This window comes from Meleagris gallopavo, chromosome 7, assembly GCF_905368555.1.
Source record: "Meleagris gallopavo chromosome 7, MGAL_WU_HG_1.1, whole genome shotgun sequence".
In the NCBI taxonomy this organism is placed as follows: Eukaryota; Metazoa; Chordata; class Aves; order Galliformes; family Phasianidae; genus Meleagris; species Meleagris gallopavo.
Window position 1 is genome coordinate 18,791,922 of NC_139410.1, and position 19,158 is coordinate 18,811,079.

Sequence of the window (19,158 nt, forward strand, 5' to 3'; positions counted from 1 at the left end):
TCTAATTGTAAAGCATAGAGATGGACTCATTATGTTCTATATACTGTGTTCATGAAACTACGAAGAACAGTCTAATGGTCTCTGCAACTCGTGTGTTCTCCTTTAGCTTTAGCTAGGTATGTGCACCATGCAGTGACAACAGCGATGACTATCAGAAAGTCCATAGTTGATTAATGGTTTCAGCAAGTAAATAATTAATAAAATGCTCCAGAAAACCTTTATTATTTATTAACAGAAAAAGAAGAAGATTAATCAACAGTGAATCAAACACCCTTCTGAAAATATACGATTGAAATGTTTTCATCTTCTGGAAAAGGTCAGAAGAACTATGATGAAGAAAATAGTTCAGAAAAAGGCCGTGTAGCTAATTCAGTGACAAACATTCTCCTGCTTGCATAATCCTCCTGAGAACAATCCCAGTGAAATTAGTATCACAAATAGAGACTGCTCATGTGATGGTGCTTCTACTGATCACCCATTCAGAGACTGGATTTCTAGATTTTGTGTATTACCCATAAGGGAATGAAAAAAGAAAGTTGGTATGAGCAGAATTCCGCTCATCTTCACCATCAAATTTGCCTTTTACTTCCCAAAGAAGGCATGCAAGGAAAACACAGGTGAGGTATTAGGCAGCCTGGCACAGCCAAGTGCATCTCAGACACTGCGTCATGGCCACTTGGATCAGGATCACTTTCTGCCCTAGGCATCTAAATTAACCTGAAGCACTCAAAAGGACATCGATTCACATAACTAAACCATATTTCTGAAAAACTGGTTTGCCAATATGACATTTTGCTGGATCTGTCCAGAACTGGTGACACACAGGAAACTGAAATTTCATTAGCCATTTATGTTCTGTCAATAAAGATATTTATTGGATAAGTATGCAGGGAGAGAACAGCATTAACCTGCATCAGTTATAAATTCAACACCTCTAATTGTTTTCTAGTACTTCCCACGCAGCTGTAAATCAAGGCTTCAGCTCTCCAAAGCAACCATAGGGCTCCCACTGGTTACTCTGGTTACTCTGGTTATTTATCCATCCGTGCCACCCGTCGCATGATTTTGTAAATTTCTGACAGCACGTTGTGTATCACGTGACAGAATGCCCCTCAGAACTGAATTAAGGATGCAAAACACTATGGATCAACAAGGTGAGAACCAAATCAATACACTCCTAGAAAGCAGGGAGGGAGGCTTACAGCTACGAAAGAATCAAGAGTTGGAATTAAATGCTCTTCTTGTTTCATAAAGATACAAAACTGTTTCGTACTGCTTAAAAAGCCTCCATACACAAAATAGCCAAGATATAACAGAAGCTGCTGTCTCTTCAATTGTTAATTTTGGACGCTGCTTACTACTGAATCGATGTCAAAACCTCGCTACTTCCATGACTGATGGATCGGGTCCATCACCGCATAGTTTGGCAGCACCCTCACAATTCCATACAACGCGATACAATCAAGATTCTGAATGTTTACGTTAACGACCGTAATGAGCATCTAAAGGCTTTTTCTTTTCCTCCCGATCTGCGAGATCTGGCAATTCTCCAAAGCCCTCCGGCACCACCTCCAATCACTAGGAGTAAAGGAGGCTGAAGAACAATGAGAAAGAGCGTGCGTGGCCAACGGGACTTCGTCTTCGGAACCGCTCTGCCTTCACAGCCGGCGGTCACGTACCGCCCGCCACCACGGAGGTGACGGTTCACCTCCTTCAACTTTTCCCTCCCCGCTTCGCGAACTTCAGGGCGCAGCGTGCAGCCGTGACCGCCTCCCGGCCCCGCCGAGCGGCCGAGCCCGCGGCGCTCAGGTGCGGTGCCCAGTTCGCGAAGGCTTCCCTCTGCGACCGCTCTCAGCCGCGGAGCACCGCCGCGGGGCCCAGGTCCTTCGCCGCCGCACCCCGCCGGCAGGGCGGCACCCCGGGGCCGTCTCCGCAGCCTCCGAGGCGGCGGCGAAGCGGCGATGACAGCTCCGCGCCGCGCTCCAACGACCGCCGGGCGAGCATCGCCGCCTCGCCGCGACACCCGCCGCTCCGAAGTTCCCGCCGCGCCGCCGGTCCCGCCCGGGCGCCGGGACGCGGGCACGGCCGAAGGGCACCGCGAGGTGTCCGCCCCGGGCATCCCGCCGCCCGCCGCTCCGCCCGTGCCGGCACGCTGCCGTCGGCCCCTCCGGCGCCAGGCGGAACGGACTCGCGTAGAGACGGGCATCCGCCCTCCCTCCCCGCGGCCGGAGCTTACCGGCCGCGTTCGCCCTCAGCTCCGCGCCGGAGTGCCGCCCGCCGCCCCGCGGCCGGCATCCCTGCTCCGCCCGCAGCCGCACCAGCACCAGCCACCGCGACGCCCGGCAGCAGCGCCCGCCCCACGAGAGCGCAGCCCGGGCGGCGGGGGGACTCGCCCTCTCCGACTGACAGCGCCGCCAGCCAATCGACGCCCTCGCCGCGCCGAGGAGGCGGGAGCGTGTCACGGGTAACGGCCAATCGGAGCACACCCCTTCGGCGGCGCTGTTTCCGGGAGGGGGCAGCCGAGGCGGGCGGCGGGGGTCGCCGCGGGTGTGAGGGGCCGGGTCGGGCCCGCAGAGTGCGGCGGTGCGGCTCGGCTGGGCCCGGGTCGGGCCCAGCGCGGCCGAGGCTGGGACAGGGCCTCGGCTTCCCCGGGATGCACCGCAGCCGAGGCGGTGGCTGCTGGCAGCGTGAACGCGCGCGCTGGGGCCACTTCCCCAGGAGCACCGGAGGGAGGCTGAGGACTGTCCTGTAACGCGCGGGGCACGTCGTCGCTCCCGGGCGCTCGCAGCAACACCGAACTTCACAGTGGGCGCTTTGTTCAGGGGGAAAAAAAGAAAAAAAAAGATTAAAAAAAATTATTTATTTTTCCGGCGGAACCCCTGCAGGCTGGAGCTGCGCCCCGCGGCACATCCCCGCCCCGCTGAGCGCCGCCGTCCTCAGAGGGCACCGCGGGCGGGTCTCCAGCGGCTATGACGGCCGCTGCCGCGCGCCGTGTCCGCTCGCCGCGCGCTGAGTCCGTGCCGCCCGCTCCGCCCCGCCCCGCCCGGCAGTGCTGGCCCGCGCTCCGCGTGCTCTGTGAGGGACCATTGTGTTGTTCGCTGCCTCTGCAGCAAACGGTGGGAGTGAAGTGCTCGGAGGTACCGCAGTCCTTGGCGAACGTTGGCTCGGGTCGGGTACGGCTCCGTTAGGACCGTGCAGCCCTTGAATAAGGTGCTGCGTTTGCTAGTGACGTGCTGCGAGGTCTGTGCTGGGTTTGCCAGGACTTGGACCAGAGGATTTGTGACACTCATGTCTCTGAACTTCACCTGCACTTCTGCATACTTGGTTTGGCTGTAACAGCAATCTCACCAACGGAGGAAGAAATCATCGACACGAACATTGCGTTCTTCCTGCCGGAGGACTCCAAATGCTCACAGCTTACTGTTGTTGCCCTCTCACACATCCCCAGTCTGCAGTGAGTACCACAAGCAGGGGATTCGGAGGAGCGGTGGAAGGGTGAACGTAACACCAAAAATCTCTTCCCTTTGTTCCGATTTCTTTCTCAAAAACAAGGTGAATATTACTTCAAAACATTTTAGAAATATGTTTCACTACTGGTTCTTTTTGGTACTGTTGGTCTTTATCCTCTTTCAGCATTTGTCGGGAAAGGCCCATTACTCAGTTCTGTGCTTTTCCTGCTGGTACGCAGTGGTGGTTTCACCATGGGCAGCTGAACTCCAGAACAGCTGCTTATTCACTCCTCCTCCACAGAGGAGCAGGGAGAGAAAACATGATAGAAAAGTGCTCAGGGGTTGTGATTAGGATGGCCACCAGTTACCATTATGAATAAAAAACAATCTTGGGAACTGAATATAAGTTACTGCTGATAACTAACAGACTAGAGCAGTGAGATGTCCATCCTTCCCCAACTGATTCCACACGAACTTCCCACAGGCTGCAGCTCTCCAAGCGCTGCTCCAGCACAGGTCTGTACCACAGGGTTGATACTTCAGGAGCAAACTGCTCCAGTGCAGGACCCCATAGGTAGCAGCTCCCCCAGCACTCCTGTCCCACACAGGCTCCTCTCCACGGCCTGCAGCTCCTGCTGCACCCACTGCTGTACCATGGGCTTCTCCATGGCTGCACTTGTTTGCTCTGTATAGAGCCCGTGGGCTTCACGATAGGTCTCTCTGGGTCTGCACAGAGCTTCTGCTCCTTGCCTGAAGCACCTCCTGTACTCGTCTGCTGACCCAGATGGCTGCAGGGATGCTTCTCTCTCATTTCCCACTCTTTTCTCCAAGCTGCTGCTGTGCAGCAGTTTTTTCCTTTTCTTAAATCTGCTCTGCCAGATGTGCACCCAGCGTTGCTCACAGCTCAACACTGGGTCTCTTTGGAGCAGCTGGAACTGGCTGTGATGGGCAGTGATGGGCTCTACTCATAGAGGCCACTGCCACAGCTTCCTGCTACCAAATCCTTGCTTCATAAACTCAATACATATATACTTAGAGCCTGACTTAAAGAAGCATGAAGGTTTATCAATTCACCATGGCTTTCCATCGTACTTTATGCATTTCAGAACTGTTTCCAAAATTGAGTAACCTCTGCAATTAATCTGTTGATAAGAAAATGTTTGTTATGTCTTAATGAAGGAATTTATTATTAATGTTAATACTGGCAACTATTTATGGGCAGAATTCCTTGTTCAGTTGTACCAGAGAATAGTACCTTCATCTGCTGAGTTCAGAACTGCCCCTACTGTCAGGCAACCTGGCAATCACGTCCTTTCCTTGCATAGCAATATTCTAATGTAAGTTTTATTATGATGAAGCTGATCCACTACAGCAGTAGATTTCTTTTCCTCCCTTTCTTTAACTGTTTTTCCATTTTTGGTTGCAATTATACATTTGGGCTTGTGTCCAACGTGAACAGTGAATGCACTCACTTTTGTTTGGAAGGAACTTAGAGAGATGCTGCAAGTTGTGGGGTACAGTGCACTGTGTGATAGCTCAGGTGTTGTTCCTCTGGAAAATTGTCTTTTTTAGTTCAGGAGCTACCCCAAGTCTTGAGAAAATTAAGTGTCAAAAAGGGTATTTAATATGTATCAAAAACTGGCAATTTTTAGTAGGAGATTTTTCACATTTGATGTCAGATAGGCATAACTTCAGCTTGGAAAAAGACCTGCCAGGCTTTTCTTACTGTTCAGTTTTATAAATGTTGCAGAGCTCACTAAAGCAATTCACAGTTACAACTTTGTAACTCCTGCATAGAAGGAAATACCTACAGAATCCATGCTGCTCTTTCATTGCAAGTAGGACATAAACTTTCATTATTTGTAGTATTTAAAACTTTATCTAAAATTGTAAAGAGAAATTCAGAAATCCTGTCTGAGCAGTATTTTCCCATTAAAAGAGTGGCCTCTAAAATTTAACAGCAGCTTTTTCTAAGGCACATACACTGTTCAGTGTGTAAGGTAACTAAATCATTACTTGCCAGGAACTAAACTGCAGTTTAGCTACAAAAAAAACTGTAATATGTCTTACCACAATTTTTTAAAAGTGTTGAGGATCACTAAAGAGAATTTGTTCTAAACAGAAAGCTAACAGCTAAATATTCTGTTTATGAGACCAAACTTGTTGGGAGTAGATTTGCTGTTACAGGCTCAGAAGCACCAAATAATTACAAGCAGAAAAGATGTGAGAATGAGAAAGTAGCACTCCTAAAATATGAGGCCATACATTAAAGGACTTTACCTTATTCTTAATAGTTTTTTAAAAATTTATCAGAGCTATTAGTACATTGCTAAATTGCTTGCTTGGTTGAGTTTTTTGTTTTGTTTTGTTATTGGTGTGTGTATCTGAATACAGTTATTTAGATTGGCTTAGTGTACAAAACTGCAAGTTAGCCATCAGTCACATCTAAGTATAGTATTGAGAAGTCCTGACAGGGCATACAGGAGCAGAACTACTTTTATTCACAGTACAAACAGTATAAGAAATACACCCATATGGCTCTGTCAGCACAAGTGCACTCTGTCCTGGATCAAAACTCCAGAGGTGACAGAATAAGTCATGAAGAATACCTCTTAAATCTTTCTTTTGCCTTTTAAGACTGCCAATGAGATGCAAACTGTGGCCAAGGTGCTAGCATTTGAGACTTTGGCAGACACTAGGATCCATGCTGATATTCAACTCCAAAAAAGAAAGAGTTGTTGTATATGCTTTTATTCTCATGTTTTAGGAGGGATTCTGCTTTGTATTAACAATCTGTATACTTCGGAAATACTCCATCATTATCATCCAGAAGTTCTTTGTCATCCCTGGAGGTTCCTCATTTAAAGAAGATGGTGTGGGCTTCCCAACATTAAGATGCTTCCACCTGTTCATAGTTTTTTGCAGGCATTTTATGTTTGGTCTCTCTGCTGTCCTTTTATACATAAGAAATGTATTGTTTTTAGACATAGTCACCTTACAAAAGGTTGATATTTTTCTAATGTAGATACCAGTAAGTGGGATCTTAGTTTTATGTTTTAACTACATGGCTAACTGCAGACTGATTATACTAAACATCCAGTTTTCAGATTTTCCGTGCTTCACTGGTCTCTTCTCTGAGTCATCTGTCTTTGTATCTCTCTCTTTTTTTTTTTTTTGGCAGAAGTCTCTACCTATAGATGTACATGAACTGCATCATTACCTGCTACTGATTTCTTTCTATGTGAGTCACATTTTTGATTGCTAGGACATAGCTGTATGAACACAAAAATGGCTGAGTCTGTCCCAGACCAACTTTCAAAGAATAACTGCTCTGCTGGTGCGAGGTCTTCTCCTGAGTGGGGCTAGGCTGACAAAACCACAGTCTAATAAATATTGCGGACGTTGCCTGCTGTGGTGGGTTGGCCTGGGTTGGCTGCCAGCTCCCAAAACACCTTCGCTTCACACCTTCCATAACAGAACAGGGAAAGAAAGTCAGATGGACAAGCTTGTGGGTTGAGATCGAGGCAGTTTAATAAGCAAAGCTGCTCATGAAATTAAAGCAAAAAGGCTCTCATCAATAGGTGCTGTTCAGCCACTTCCTGAGGGACATGGCCTCCATATGTGTAGCAGTTGATTCATAGGATAAAAACCACCAATGTCCCCTTGTCTTCTCATTTTCCCTACCTTTTACTGCTGAGCAGCACATTATGTGGTATGGCATAACCTTTTGTTTGGCTCCTTCCAACCTCCCACATGCCCACAGGCTACTGGCCTTGAGGGTGGGGAGGGATGAAGAGGCAGCCCTGATGATGTGGGAGCAGTGTTCAGCAGTAGCCTAAATATCAGCGCGTTCTCAACACTGTGAGCCTTAGAGGCAAAGCAGAGCACTGTATGGGCTGCTAGTAAGAGGGTTAGTGCCAGCCCTACCTGAGTCTGCACAGTTGATTTGCAGTGGTTCACACAGCAGGAAACACCTTTTTAATTTAAGAAGCAACAGACAGCCCTCTGCTTTATCCTGGCTAGGCTTGTAGAATTGTTCATGAGTTGGCACCTTTCTACAACTGAAATTTTTTTTTTTAATCCCTTATTTTCTTTAGCTTTGCTTTGTCCTCTCCTCTGAGTATTGGCAGCATTAGAAGGCAAATATTATAGCGAGTTCTAAGGGGCATCTTATAAGAGGAAATCTTATACATCAAACATAAAGTAATCTTTTAGAGACGAACATGATTTCACTCCTTCCTTTTGGTAGCTGCTGAATATTTAACTGATGTATAGATGGAACACTGTACACATCTGTGGGAGGAATATTTTATTATTTGTTTTTAAATGCATTATAATGTCAGTGTTAGCCTCAGCTGGTAACAAATTTGTTTATTTTATATAGGTGTGTGTTATGTGATATGTCACAGATGTGTACTAGGTACTATATAGAAAAATAAGGAAACAAGGTCCTTGACCCACGTGGTTTGCATAGGCTATCTCTAGCAGAACTGCACTGTGATATAGTTTCACACTGCACAAAGAAATATTTAATTATTTTTAGATTTACGTCTACCATGTATTAAGTTATCTGAAGAGAGCTTTTCTCCCTTATAAGCAAACAAGGCAACTTCTGTGTGCTTGGTGAGTCCTTCAAGATGTTTGTTTATCATAAGTGATCAGTTGCAAGCACAGCTTCCATTTATATAGTGTCCTTCATAGCAATGTCACTATGAAGATCATAATGAATATACTTAGAAGCATTTAAGGTCTCCATAAATACATAAATACATATTTATTTTTGACTGCCTTGAACACTGATTTAAGACAAGCCTTTTGTGTTAATGAAAAAATAGTGGGTGGATTATGGTTTCATATCCAAGCAATTCTGCTTTGCATGAGTGATCAGGACAGAGAATGAACATTGGTCCAATCAATTTGTCTCTAGAGATTTTATTGTCTCCCACCCCATATTTCATTTTACACTGTATCATCTGTCTTGAAAAACATGTACATAATTTCCATCTGGAAAAAAATGAGTATGGTTCTGTTTAATCGTGATTATTTTTTGTTGTTGTTGTTAATTTTGTAATTTTGTGTTTCTGAGGCTCCTGCAGGATAATCTGACAAGTGCTACTCATAGACTAAACAGTTTGGTTCTGTATCATCTAATGAAGATATTATCTGATTTCCTTAACAGCAAGGGGATGTGACCAGCAGAGGGATATGACTTGACATGGAATTCCATTTTCTCAAAGGATGTCTACCAGAAGTTAGGATTCACATCACAAGGGACAGGTACTGCGTAGGTTGAAATTGTTATCTCTGTTACAACTTTATGAATGACACATAGGCCTGGTTCTGTCACCCCTATTTACACTGAAGAGCATCTTAAGGAAAATTACATGTGGTTGTTTTTCTGTAGTGGCATCCACCTAGACAGAGATGCCTACTTGGGAAGGAGTTGAGGACCCTACTGCCAAAGGGTATTAAAAATAAAGATAGTAGAACTGTTTTAGGAATACTTGACCATGTGTGCTTTTTCTTATCATCAGTAAGAAAATTTTTTCAGTTGTCTCAGCCCTCCAAAGAGAGGAACTGCTAGTGGTGTAATGGTAAAAAAAAAAATGAGTGTATGGATAGAAAGAATGAGAAAAAGAACAACAGTGAAGTTATCAAATTATAAAGCAATTTAACTGTACTGAGCTTGCTAGTTCTATATATACACAACTGATGTTGAAGTAACTTGCTGATTGCTTGTGGATCTACTTATGTATACATAAGTATCTATCTTTATATTCACACAGACATAGGATATTCATATATTACAATAAAAGAACATTGAGTTTGAAAGTCAGAGAGCCTGAAGTCAAAAGCTTTCTGAGATAAGTATTTAATTTTGTGATTGCATGAGTTTTTTTCTCAGAGCTTACCTTATTCGTAGCATGGAAGGGATGAATCCTACTCCTTACACAGTTGTTTAATATTTTGTTTTATCAAATGACTAAAAAGATGGCTGCGGGCCTTATTGATTGCAGTCTTCTATGTATCTTCCAGCTGCTACAGTAATTCAGAAAATAGTTCTAATAAAAACATTTTCCTGGCTATATGATCTGTACTTTAAAAAAATAATGTGAGATGGTGAAATTGAAAGCTAGTTTGCAAATATAGCCAAATAGAACCATATAAAAACTGAGGCATTAGATTGATCTGTTTATTCAGCTGAAAGATACTTTTGAGCATGGGCAAAATGCCATGATCTTGCCAGATGTTCTTCCCAGAAATGTAGGAAGCATTTTTTGGTAGAGCTTTAAAAAGAAATCAGTCTGTCTCCCATTTCTTATGTGTGGAAAGCTTCAATCCAAATAGATAACATCAGATAAAATTGCAAACAATTGGAAACAACATTTTTAATTGGAAAGTGTGGTAAACTAGTTCTGGAATGGTATCACCTTCCTCTACAGTTAAGACGTGACTGTGTTGGATAGAACGTAAATTTCGGCTTCATGATTTAGCAGGATTATATTACTGAAGTAGGAGTCTGTCATTTCCTAAAGTCACCCCAGACTGGTTTTTGCTCTACCAGAGCATTTCATGTGAGTTAAAGAAGAATTATTCCAGAAAATACATTTCTTTATACTGTCACTCTCAAGTTCTGCACAATAGTTATCCAGTTATTTCCAATTCTAGTATTTTTTGCTCTTTCAAGACTTGAGAAACTAATTGTGAGGAATTTCTCCTAGTTATATAAAAAAACAAAAGTCTAGCTGTCTGTAAAGCATGATATTTTGGCTCTGAACTTTAAAAGTTTTCAGAATTAAGATGAAACAGCTGTTCCATACCATGATAGAAGTTTACTAGAGTGATGTGCTATTCTCATAGCAAATTTTGCCTAAGACAAAACTGGCTGATTAGTCTGTACAGTGGTAACTGAATAAATTGAGGGGTTTTGATCAGGGTGACCATGTGCACTTAAGCATGTACTTTGATTTATAGAGTATTTATCTTAGGTATTTGGGAGATGGTGTTGATTATCTCCTTCACTTTGGTTAATGTATGTTTCTCTTCAATTCTGAGCCCGGCAGAGTGCTGGCAAATGTAGATGGCACCCTTTCTCTATAACAGTTGGCCATAATGATTTACTTTATCAAATGGGAATATCCCGAGCATGGAGATATAATGTTCTTTATTGCTGCGTGATCTCTGTCCCTTGGAGATGATGAAATTTTTATGTGATTCAAGAAAATTGTTTGTTTTCTCATGTACTGCAGAAGTGTTGAAATGTCATCACATAACACAAGCACCTGGAGACCCAATCACATCCTTTCCAAATTTTTTGGAAGCCATTTGGTAAAATTACCTAAAGCTGAGTTTTCATACACAGTTTTTTTTACAAATAAATTATTTGTATTAAATTTTTATTTTTGTTTTGCTGCCTTGCCACCGTCTATTGTGCACATATACTGTTTTTAACAAAATATAGTCAAGTACTGGAGCACTCTACACTGTGTTAGTTTATAACATTACTATCACATATTATTTGTGTTCATATCATGCCTCTGAGAGCATATGAGGGTATTCTTGATTGCTGTCATGCTTGTGTGTGTGTGTGTATACATATACATATATATATATATATTTTTTTTAAGAAAAAGATTTAAGCTTCACATTCTGGCCCAAGAAGCTGAATCCATGCTTTCCTGTTTTATGGCATGCTGCCAGCATGGATAGCTGCCAGAGCCTGTGAAAGCTGCTTTTCGTTACCTTTTCTCCAGGTGCATAAAAGCCAATGCCAGTTCGACAAAATATTTTCCTCAGTCAGAGCCACCCAGACTCAGTCTGTGGCCTTGAATACAGGAGCACTGTCCCAACAAATTAGAGCAACAGCTTCCAGGGGGTAATAAAGGATAAAACATTGCAAACAGTGGGTGGCATGGTGTGCAATGCTATTTCCATTCTTAACATCGCTTTATGAAAAGTTGTCCAAAATCTTTTAGTATTTAATGTGCAAAAAATATTTATAATGCCCAGTTACATATACTGAGTAATACCTAGCTTCTTATTTTTTCCTTTTGATCAAATATAGCACAGAGTTTTTATCCATGATCACACAGAAATCTGGAAGCAAATTCTAAGTGGTAGGAGACTACTTGGTATAGATTAATTATTACTTTTTTTTGTATGTGCAACATCAGTACAACTAAGGACATAGTCTAGTCTACCAAATAGTATATGGAAGTACTTTCTATGCAGTTTCCATCTACTCATGATACAATTACATCTCCATTCACCCATAACTTTTTAATATTTCACCTTTTTGTGCTAAACAATCATCTTTTATGCTGAGAGGTGACTTTCTTTATCATGAAATGAAGAAATTGCTCAGCTGTTCTGCACTAAGTGTAGCTCGAAAAAAAGCTTTGTTTTAAGTTTTGAATATGTGTTTTCTGTGGGGGGGGAATGGCACATTTGTAGATCTATTGTTCTATCATATCTACTATGATAGAACACTTTTTCCTGTTAGCATCTATCATATTCTTACATCAGTCTAAAAGTAATTTTAGGTGGCGACTGATTATGATGTTTATGGTGTCAAAAGCCAGAAGGTAAGGCGTGTTTGAAATTAGCTGTCATCATGTAGATCTTCCTTGGGGTTTTTTCTAGGAGAGCCTTTTTTATTTAAACAGATTATGAGATTTTGAAGATCACCTGCTGCAAATGTTGTAGATTTTTCACATATGTTTTTAATAAAAATGCAATGTACACATCCACTATATATTTGAAGATTTTATTCTCTCTTATTGTCTCTCTTCTCCTGAGAGAGGGGAGAGGAAGAATGTATAGCAAATAGGTTGATGGAGAATTCAGTCTTAGAATTTTTCACTTCTTTCCCTGAAGCAGTACACAGCTGTTTTATTTTCTTCTTTGAGGACTACACTGGAAATTTGGGTCTTTCATAGTTAAACTGTCATTGAATGTTTCAGAAAGCCCAAGAGCAAGGTCACACTGAATATTTTCCTAATCCCATTTTAACATAATTCCTCTCTTTAAAACATTCAAAAATGCTTTTCATGTCAAAATCATCAAATGTAACGCACATACAAGGTGAAATGCTTGTGAAAGGCTATAAAGTTCACTCAAAGGATTTATCTTAGGTGCCTCCTAATGGATGGGCTAAATCATGAAAATCGGCAAAGGTTTTTATCTGTCCCTTTCTGACTTGATGTTTTCCTGTTTGTTGTGATGTACTCAGGGTAGTTAATGTTTTTGCAATTATACCTAACAGCTGGAGGTGCACTTGACTGAAGTGACCCAAATCTCGTACAAGTAATTCTGATAATTATCCTGCACTTCTAAAGTGAGGTCTGAGCTATAACTATTTGTGGGAGAGATGCTAAAAGAAATGTTCTATGTTAGAATAAGGCAGATTCTTAGTTTGACTTTAATATCCGTACTGAGCACTATGTCTCTTACGACGCTAATGTGGGTGCCTATTAGTATGTGAAGGAGACAGATGCTTCACAGAGGGCAGAGAAGGCAATATGTTTTTTGCAGTAATCAAGCTTTTGCGTTCAGTAAGTTTTTCACCCAGGAGTAGTCCACTTCAGGATAAAGTAGGAGTGTTATTTAGGTCCCTCTGTAGCTTTGAGGGTGTCCCTGACTCTACAAAGACTTCAAAAGGATCAATTGATATGTTGCATCTATAAAAACAATTTAAGTAACTCAAAGTAAGTCTTGGTGCCAATTATGTTAATGTATCTGCGAAGGGACTTCAAATTCAGAAGTCCTATAAAAGACCTGTACTAGTCCAGCAATGCAGAAGCTCCTTAACAAGACATTAAATCAGGCTCTTTAATCTCTCTAATTGGTGCTTTTGAGTATAGAAGAATATTTGAACCCTGCTGTGTTCTAAAAGCAGTAGGACATCTTGACTAGCTGGCAATACCCAGTGAAAATGGATTTCTCAGTCTGCTAGTCTTCTGTACTACATAATGACGCAGTGACATTTCATTTCACTGCTGCTTGTTAGTGCTGGTTTGCTACTGAACAGTGCTTGGCTGCAGCTGTCCTGGAAATGGATCAGCTCTGCCTTCCATGACTGTAAGGTCCCATTCCTAGGCACTGCTAAATACTGTCTATGGGATAAGGGGTAAAACTTAGGACTACTCAGAGGAAGTTAACCTGCTAAGAGAATGGAGGTTTCAATACAAAGATTCCTCTCAAGAATTGTTTAGCATCTCCACACAGTGTGGGGACTTTTACAAACTGATGACTGGTTACTTGAGCTTAGATACTACAACTTAGTTTAAAAGTTAACTGTAAGCTATTTAAACTTAGAATGATGACTTTCACTCACAAAATGTACAGCTCCAAAGGGTGCTATATCTTTTATAACTGTAAAGACTTGCTTCTTGGCTGCAATCAATTTGTATGGCGTCCCCAAAATGCGTGTGGCTTTTTGGCAGGTAAGCTACTATTCATTTAGCATTTAATTTAAAGAAAGTCTGCAAGGATGCTACTTTCTAACTACAACTTTATCCCATTCTCACTTTCAGTGGCTATATTCTCTCCAGAGTGTGACTTCTGCAGTGATTATGTGTATATGTAATGGGGGATATACCATCTCCCATTTCTTTTCCTTCTGCAGAAAAAGAAGTAAGAAAATCACAGATATGAAATCCAGCCTCAGTTGCCTGTGATTCCTCTTGCATTGTTTCCTGATAATTTTTTTTTTAAGCAGGAATTTTTTATTAATGCTAGTTCTAGTTGTGTAGTAACTAAAAAAAAAAAAAAAAAAAAAAGGAAGCAAAGATATATATATGTATATATACATAAAATTCATCTTGGTTCTAAATGAATAGAGAAAGAGAGAGATTTGGTTTGGTTGGGGATTTCCCTCGCTCTGTTGCTCATGTACCTGTCAGCAGGTTCACTTCAGAATGGCCTACAGGTTGATGCTTTTTTACAAAGTTATCATATACAGCAATATTTGAGGGCCCTGCATGAATACTAATTGTATACCTGAAAATATTCATTTTAAGGGATCTATTCTATATTTCTGCATTTTGTGAGAATACTTGACAGAAGTGAAGCATGATGCATAAAAAGGAGACCTCACATTCTTAAAATATTCTTCTGAAAGAAATAACGCATGTAGCTTTTCTCTCTGCGTGTATACTTTGGAGATATTTCTATAGTAGGTAGAGAAGAGTCACATTCTGACACACGCCTTAGGTTAAAGTAATTATTGTGTAAGGAATTTCACAAACTGTTTAAGGAAAACTACACATATACATTCATTAAAAAAAAAAAAAACAGCCAACAAACCAAACAAAAAAAAACAATGGAATAATTTTTAAAAGTGCTTTTTTTAATGAAGCATTGTCAACAGTAAAATGATACATTACGTTTCATGAAAGCTAGAATAGTACTAGGAGAGCAAACACTAATTCATAAACATTTTAAGCAAAAGGGCTAAATTTGCATACTTTCGTACAGTTTTAAATATAGAATTTGAGAGCTGCTGTGGTTAAAGTGGCATTGGATTAGTTACTGGAACAATTACTAACCTTAATTGCTTAATGCTCCCAAACCTTGTTCCAGTTCTGCCTCTGAAGTTCTTATCCTATTTGATTTAAAATTTACACACATTTGTTCTCCTGTCATCAAATATAAAGCCATAGCAGCTCTATGAGTATAGCAAACAGTACAATTACTAGTCCATTTCAAACTATGTACTGCATGATATTGAGAAAAAAACAAAAACAACCGAAAACAAAACCAAAACAGAACAAAAAAATACCCTTCCGGTATGAGCTGATACAATGAATGTACATGCTATGTCATGGACCAACAGCTCAGTTTTAATAATAACAATATGTACAAAAAGTGGTTAGTGATGTATTTTTTCTTATTTTGTACACATCGGTTGCTTTGTCTCTTAATTTCTTACAAACAATTTAGAGCAGAACTTTACTCTTTCTGAAGGACAGCCATATTGTAGGATATTTCCTGCAACATTTCCTGTATCATAGAGATACAAGTTGTTCTAAGCAGGGACTGAAAAAATCCTCTTTGCTTTTTCATTAAATGTAAACTAAGTAAATAAAGTTTAAGCAAAAGACAATACATAATGCACATTTTCATATATTGTCTCTAGATATTAAATTATTCAAGAAGTACTATAACTGAACTGAAGAATTTCAATTTACCATATATTTAATAATGAGTGACAGACACAGTTGATCATTTAGCTGTTCTGTTAATATTCATCACAGAATATATTTATTTTAATTTGCTCTCCTATTGTGAGCTATTTGGACTTTCTCTCCTTGGGACGATGGAAAGGTTGCATAACTTGAGTTTGGTAACTCTAAAGGTGTGCTTCTGTCATTCCTGGACGCTTCGCCTATTTCATCTTCTTGACAGACATTAATACCATTCAGTTCTTTATTACAAGTCTTATGTTCTTTTGAATATGGTCTGGAGGAATGTCCGGTTCTGTCTACAGAGTCTATTAGACTAAAGTTTAAAATAAAGTAGTCTTCTTTAAGAAATAATGCTTTCACAGTGTCAGATAAAATTGTATTTAAATTTTTGTCACTCCTTGATTCTTTTCCAATGCATACCAACTCAGTATCAACAGGGAAAGTTGTATTAGTTGTCTCCTTTATAATAAATGCGCTTTTAGTACAAGATTTTGGACAAGTGGCATCTTTATTAAATTGAGCAAGACTGTTAGAGGTGCCAGCATCTTCTGAACTCTGTTCATCTAATGAAACAGTTACTGTATTGTTAGAATAGCTCTCAAAAGATTCATGTATCTGAAATATTTGTTCATTTCCACACTGATTTTCCAGTTTTTCAAAGGCGTGCTGCAATGCACTGCAAATTGCAGTACTTAATTCTGTCATTTGGTTAGATGTAGCTGTCAGAGTTGTTTCCTGTCTACAAATGTTTGGATGTGGAAATATGGCATAATTGTTGTTGTTGTTACTATTCAAACTAAACTCTTTATGATTCTTTTGTACTGCTTCATCATCAATATTAGTAACCTGTACATCTTCGAGATCACCAGGTTTGTTACTTTTTTTCTCTCTCTCTTTCTCAGCACTATGCCCTATCACATTATCACTCTCATTAATACTCTTTCCACTTTCCTCCCTAATCTCTGATCCACCTGTTATGTTTTCAATTTCCTCACCTTTTCCCATATTGCCCTTAGTTTTATAGGTACTTGTGGCTTCTTTTGCAGATAGGGAGGTAAAGGCTGAGTTTTGATTTTGTTGTGTACTGGCAGCCTCGTTCTCCTTTTGCTCTGTTGGAGCATTTTCTTTCTGAAGATTTTTTTCATTGTCCAGAGGTTTATTGGCATGTAAGCTAGATCCTTCTTGAGCCAAACCTTCTGGGGGCCACTTTGGTTTATTTACTTTTGCTGATCCTTCAATAGAGTATGTTTTTTTATGTGCTGTATCATCTGTTGAAGGAGGCCATGTCATTTTTAATTTACCTCTTTCTGTGGATTTTATCAAATTATTATCCAAAATATTAGGGTGAATGCCTTCAGTACCTGAGTACAAGTCTTGATCAGTCTCTCTGAGTGGTTTAGGATCAACAGGTGTATGATTAATCAGATTTATTTCTTCAGTGTGAACTTTGCCAGCTGAGCTACATTGATCTTTAGGCTTCCACAAATCTTTATGTTGCTTGTGTCCAAAACCTTCATCATAATTTCCTTTAGATTTGAAAAGTTGCTTAAAATGGGGTTTACAATATATTTGTCCATGGAGAGATGCATAATTTCCCAAGCTGCCAAATGGAAGAAAGCTGCTTTTATACTTTCATATATCCTAAAGCCACCATGATTTTTACACTTTAATTGGTATTTCAAGTACCCTACATGAGAATATATATAAAGGAAGAAAGTGCAAAAAGAACAAATTCAATGTACTGGTTAATTCTGGCACCCAAAACTAGTCTCTAAATCCTCTAATTGCAAGTTTCCATAAAATTTTTGGAGAAGAGTCATGCCTTGTGATTTGAGAAAGAACATAAACTTATTCAGTTATTGCACAGCTTAAGCATCAAATGAGAATGTTCAACAGCACTTAGGGATTACTGGGGATTTTTTTTCCACGTAATATTGAAGACTAATGTCTCTATCTAATAGGGGGAGAAAAATACAGTGCCAACTTTCATTAGCCTTTCTGTTTAATTGTATTTGGATTCAGCTCTCATATGAAATAAATGCGTGTAGCTAATCTCAGAGGTGTTTAAATGGAATTGACAGCCTTTGCAGTATGATGGACCAATTGATGTTAATATTTACAGGAGCAGTTTGCTGGCGCAGAGAACCATCCTTGCTCATTGTATGGATGAGGAAAAGAATTAGGCCCCCAGTCAGATGTTTGGAATTCCATAACAAAATCTGTGTCTACTGCTTTCTGTTTATGCACTCTACTGAAAGCCTAGAATTATTTCTAGATGAAACACTCTGCAGAAGAATTTGGAAGGACGAAGGCTGAATGAAGGCTATAAAGGCCATGTTCCAAGTCACAGAGCAAATGTTTGTGGCAGAAATGAAAAGAGGAATCCTACAAGCTGAATAGTGTACTTGAAAATAATTTCAACTGTTGTGAATTTTTATTCAAGTGCACTTTTTCTGAGAATGAGCATACAGTTACTTCTTACCTTAATTGACTGCCACAGTGGTGACATCGGAAGCATGATTTATGAAAATTTTGCTTGTCAGCGACCAGGCGTTCCATTGGATAAACTCTCTGCTGACAGAGTGTGCATATTTCATTTTCCTGAAATAGCAGTTTCTGGATGCAAATATTAGAAAATTATATGTTAGTCTAATCCACATATAGTAGTTCACTTTTAACTGCACCAGTTATATGCTAAATACTTTTGTTAAAGTTGTAGTGTTCTTTCAATTACCTGTGAACTGATAGCTACCAATTCATTTCTGTTTAAATAACAGCAGCATTTTGAAAGTGGCTGAACAACACACCTTACCTTTTTTGAAATCCATACATCTAAAAGAACTATTTCACATTTCCCATGAAACACCATGAGATTCTCGAGAAACACTAATTTTGTGAATTGGGATAGGATAATGCAAGGTTTATTGGTAGAAGTGGAATTGAGCAGAACGTATGTATTCTGAAGAGGAGGTTTTGCTTCATCATGCCGAAGTACATCAGGAAGATCTACTTCTGTGAGACTTGCAGTGAATCCCCTTGTAGGGTGTGCAGGTGCAATACAAACATAAGTATTTGTGATTTTCATAGTTTTCCTTTTTAGAACTGATACTTACTTGAGTGAATTTTTGATAATGAGTAAGCTAAAGCTTCATCAGTTAACTCTATCAAATCCTTTCTTGTAGTAAGCGTAACGAATTATCTGAGAAACAGTGTATATCCTCTCACATACTCAGAGGCTGAATATCAATTTTCAGTATTTGTTTAAATTTCTTCCCTTCATCACCTTGAATATTTTCAAATAAATCTTTACTAAGGGTTACATCACCTCCTTCTAATTCTTCAGGTGGTGGATATGATATGTCATCTTTCAGAGTTTCAAGAGGGCGAGTTTCAAAAAGCTGGCACTTTCAGCAAACATGCATCCTGGAGAAAGTTTCCTTTGGAGCAATATTTTCCTCTAAACCACGTTCAATCTAATTCTTCAGAGCCTATGTTTAAAAGTAAAATGTTTTGCCCTGTGC

General features: G+C 40.4%; 2 protein-coding genes across 8 annotated transcripts in view; one reads left to right on the forward strand and one right to left on the reverse strand.

The window, feature by feature from the left end:
* The window catches only part of B3GALT1 (beta-1,3-galactosyltransferase 1), a 184,626-nt gene extending 182,252 nt beyond the window's left edge, over window positions 1-2,374 (reverse strand). For all 7 annotated transcript variants that reach the window (XM_085228925.1, XM_085228921.1, XM_085228926.1 and 4 more), the window contains exon 1: window positions 2,237-2,374. The gene's annotated coding sequence lies outside the window, so the exon portion shown is untranslated. The remainder of the gene's footprint in view (window positions 1-2,236) is intronic.
* Window positions 1-19,158, forward strand: part of LOC146543984 (uncharacterized) — a 131,297-nt gene that overhangs the window by 21,387 nt on the left and 90,752 nt on the right. The window contains exons 2-3 of the mRNA XM_085228283.1: window positions 1,591-3,552; window positions 8,629-8,726. Coding sequence (XP_085084409.1) covers window positions 1,591-2,752 — 1,162 coding nt within the window. The 3' untranslated portion in view covers window positions 2,753-3,552; window positions 8,629-8,726. The remainder of the gene's footprint in view (window positions 1-1,590; window positions 3,553-8,628; window positions 8,727-19,158) is intronic.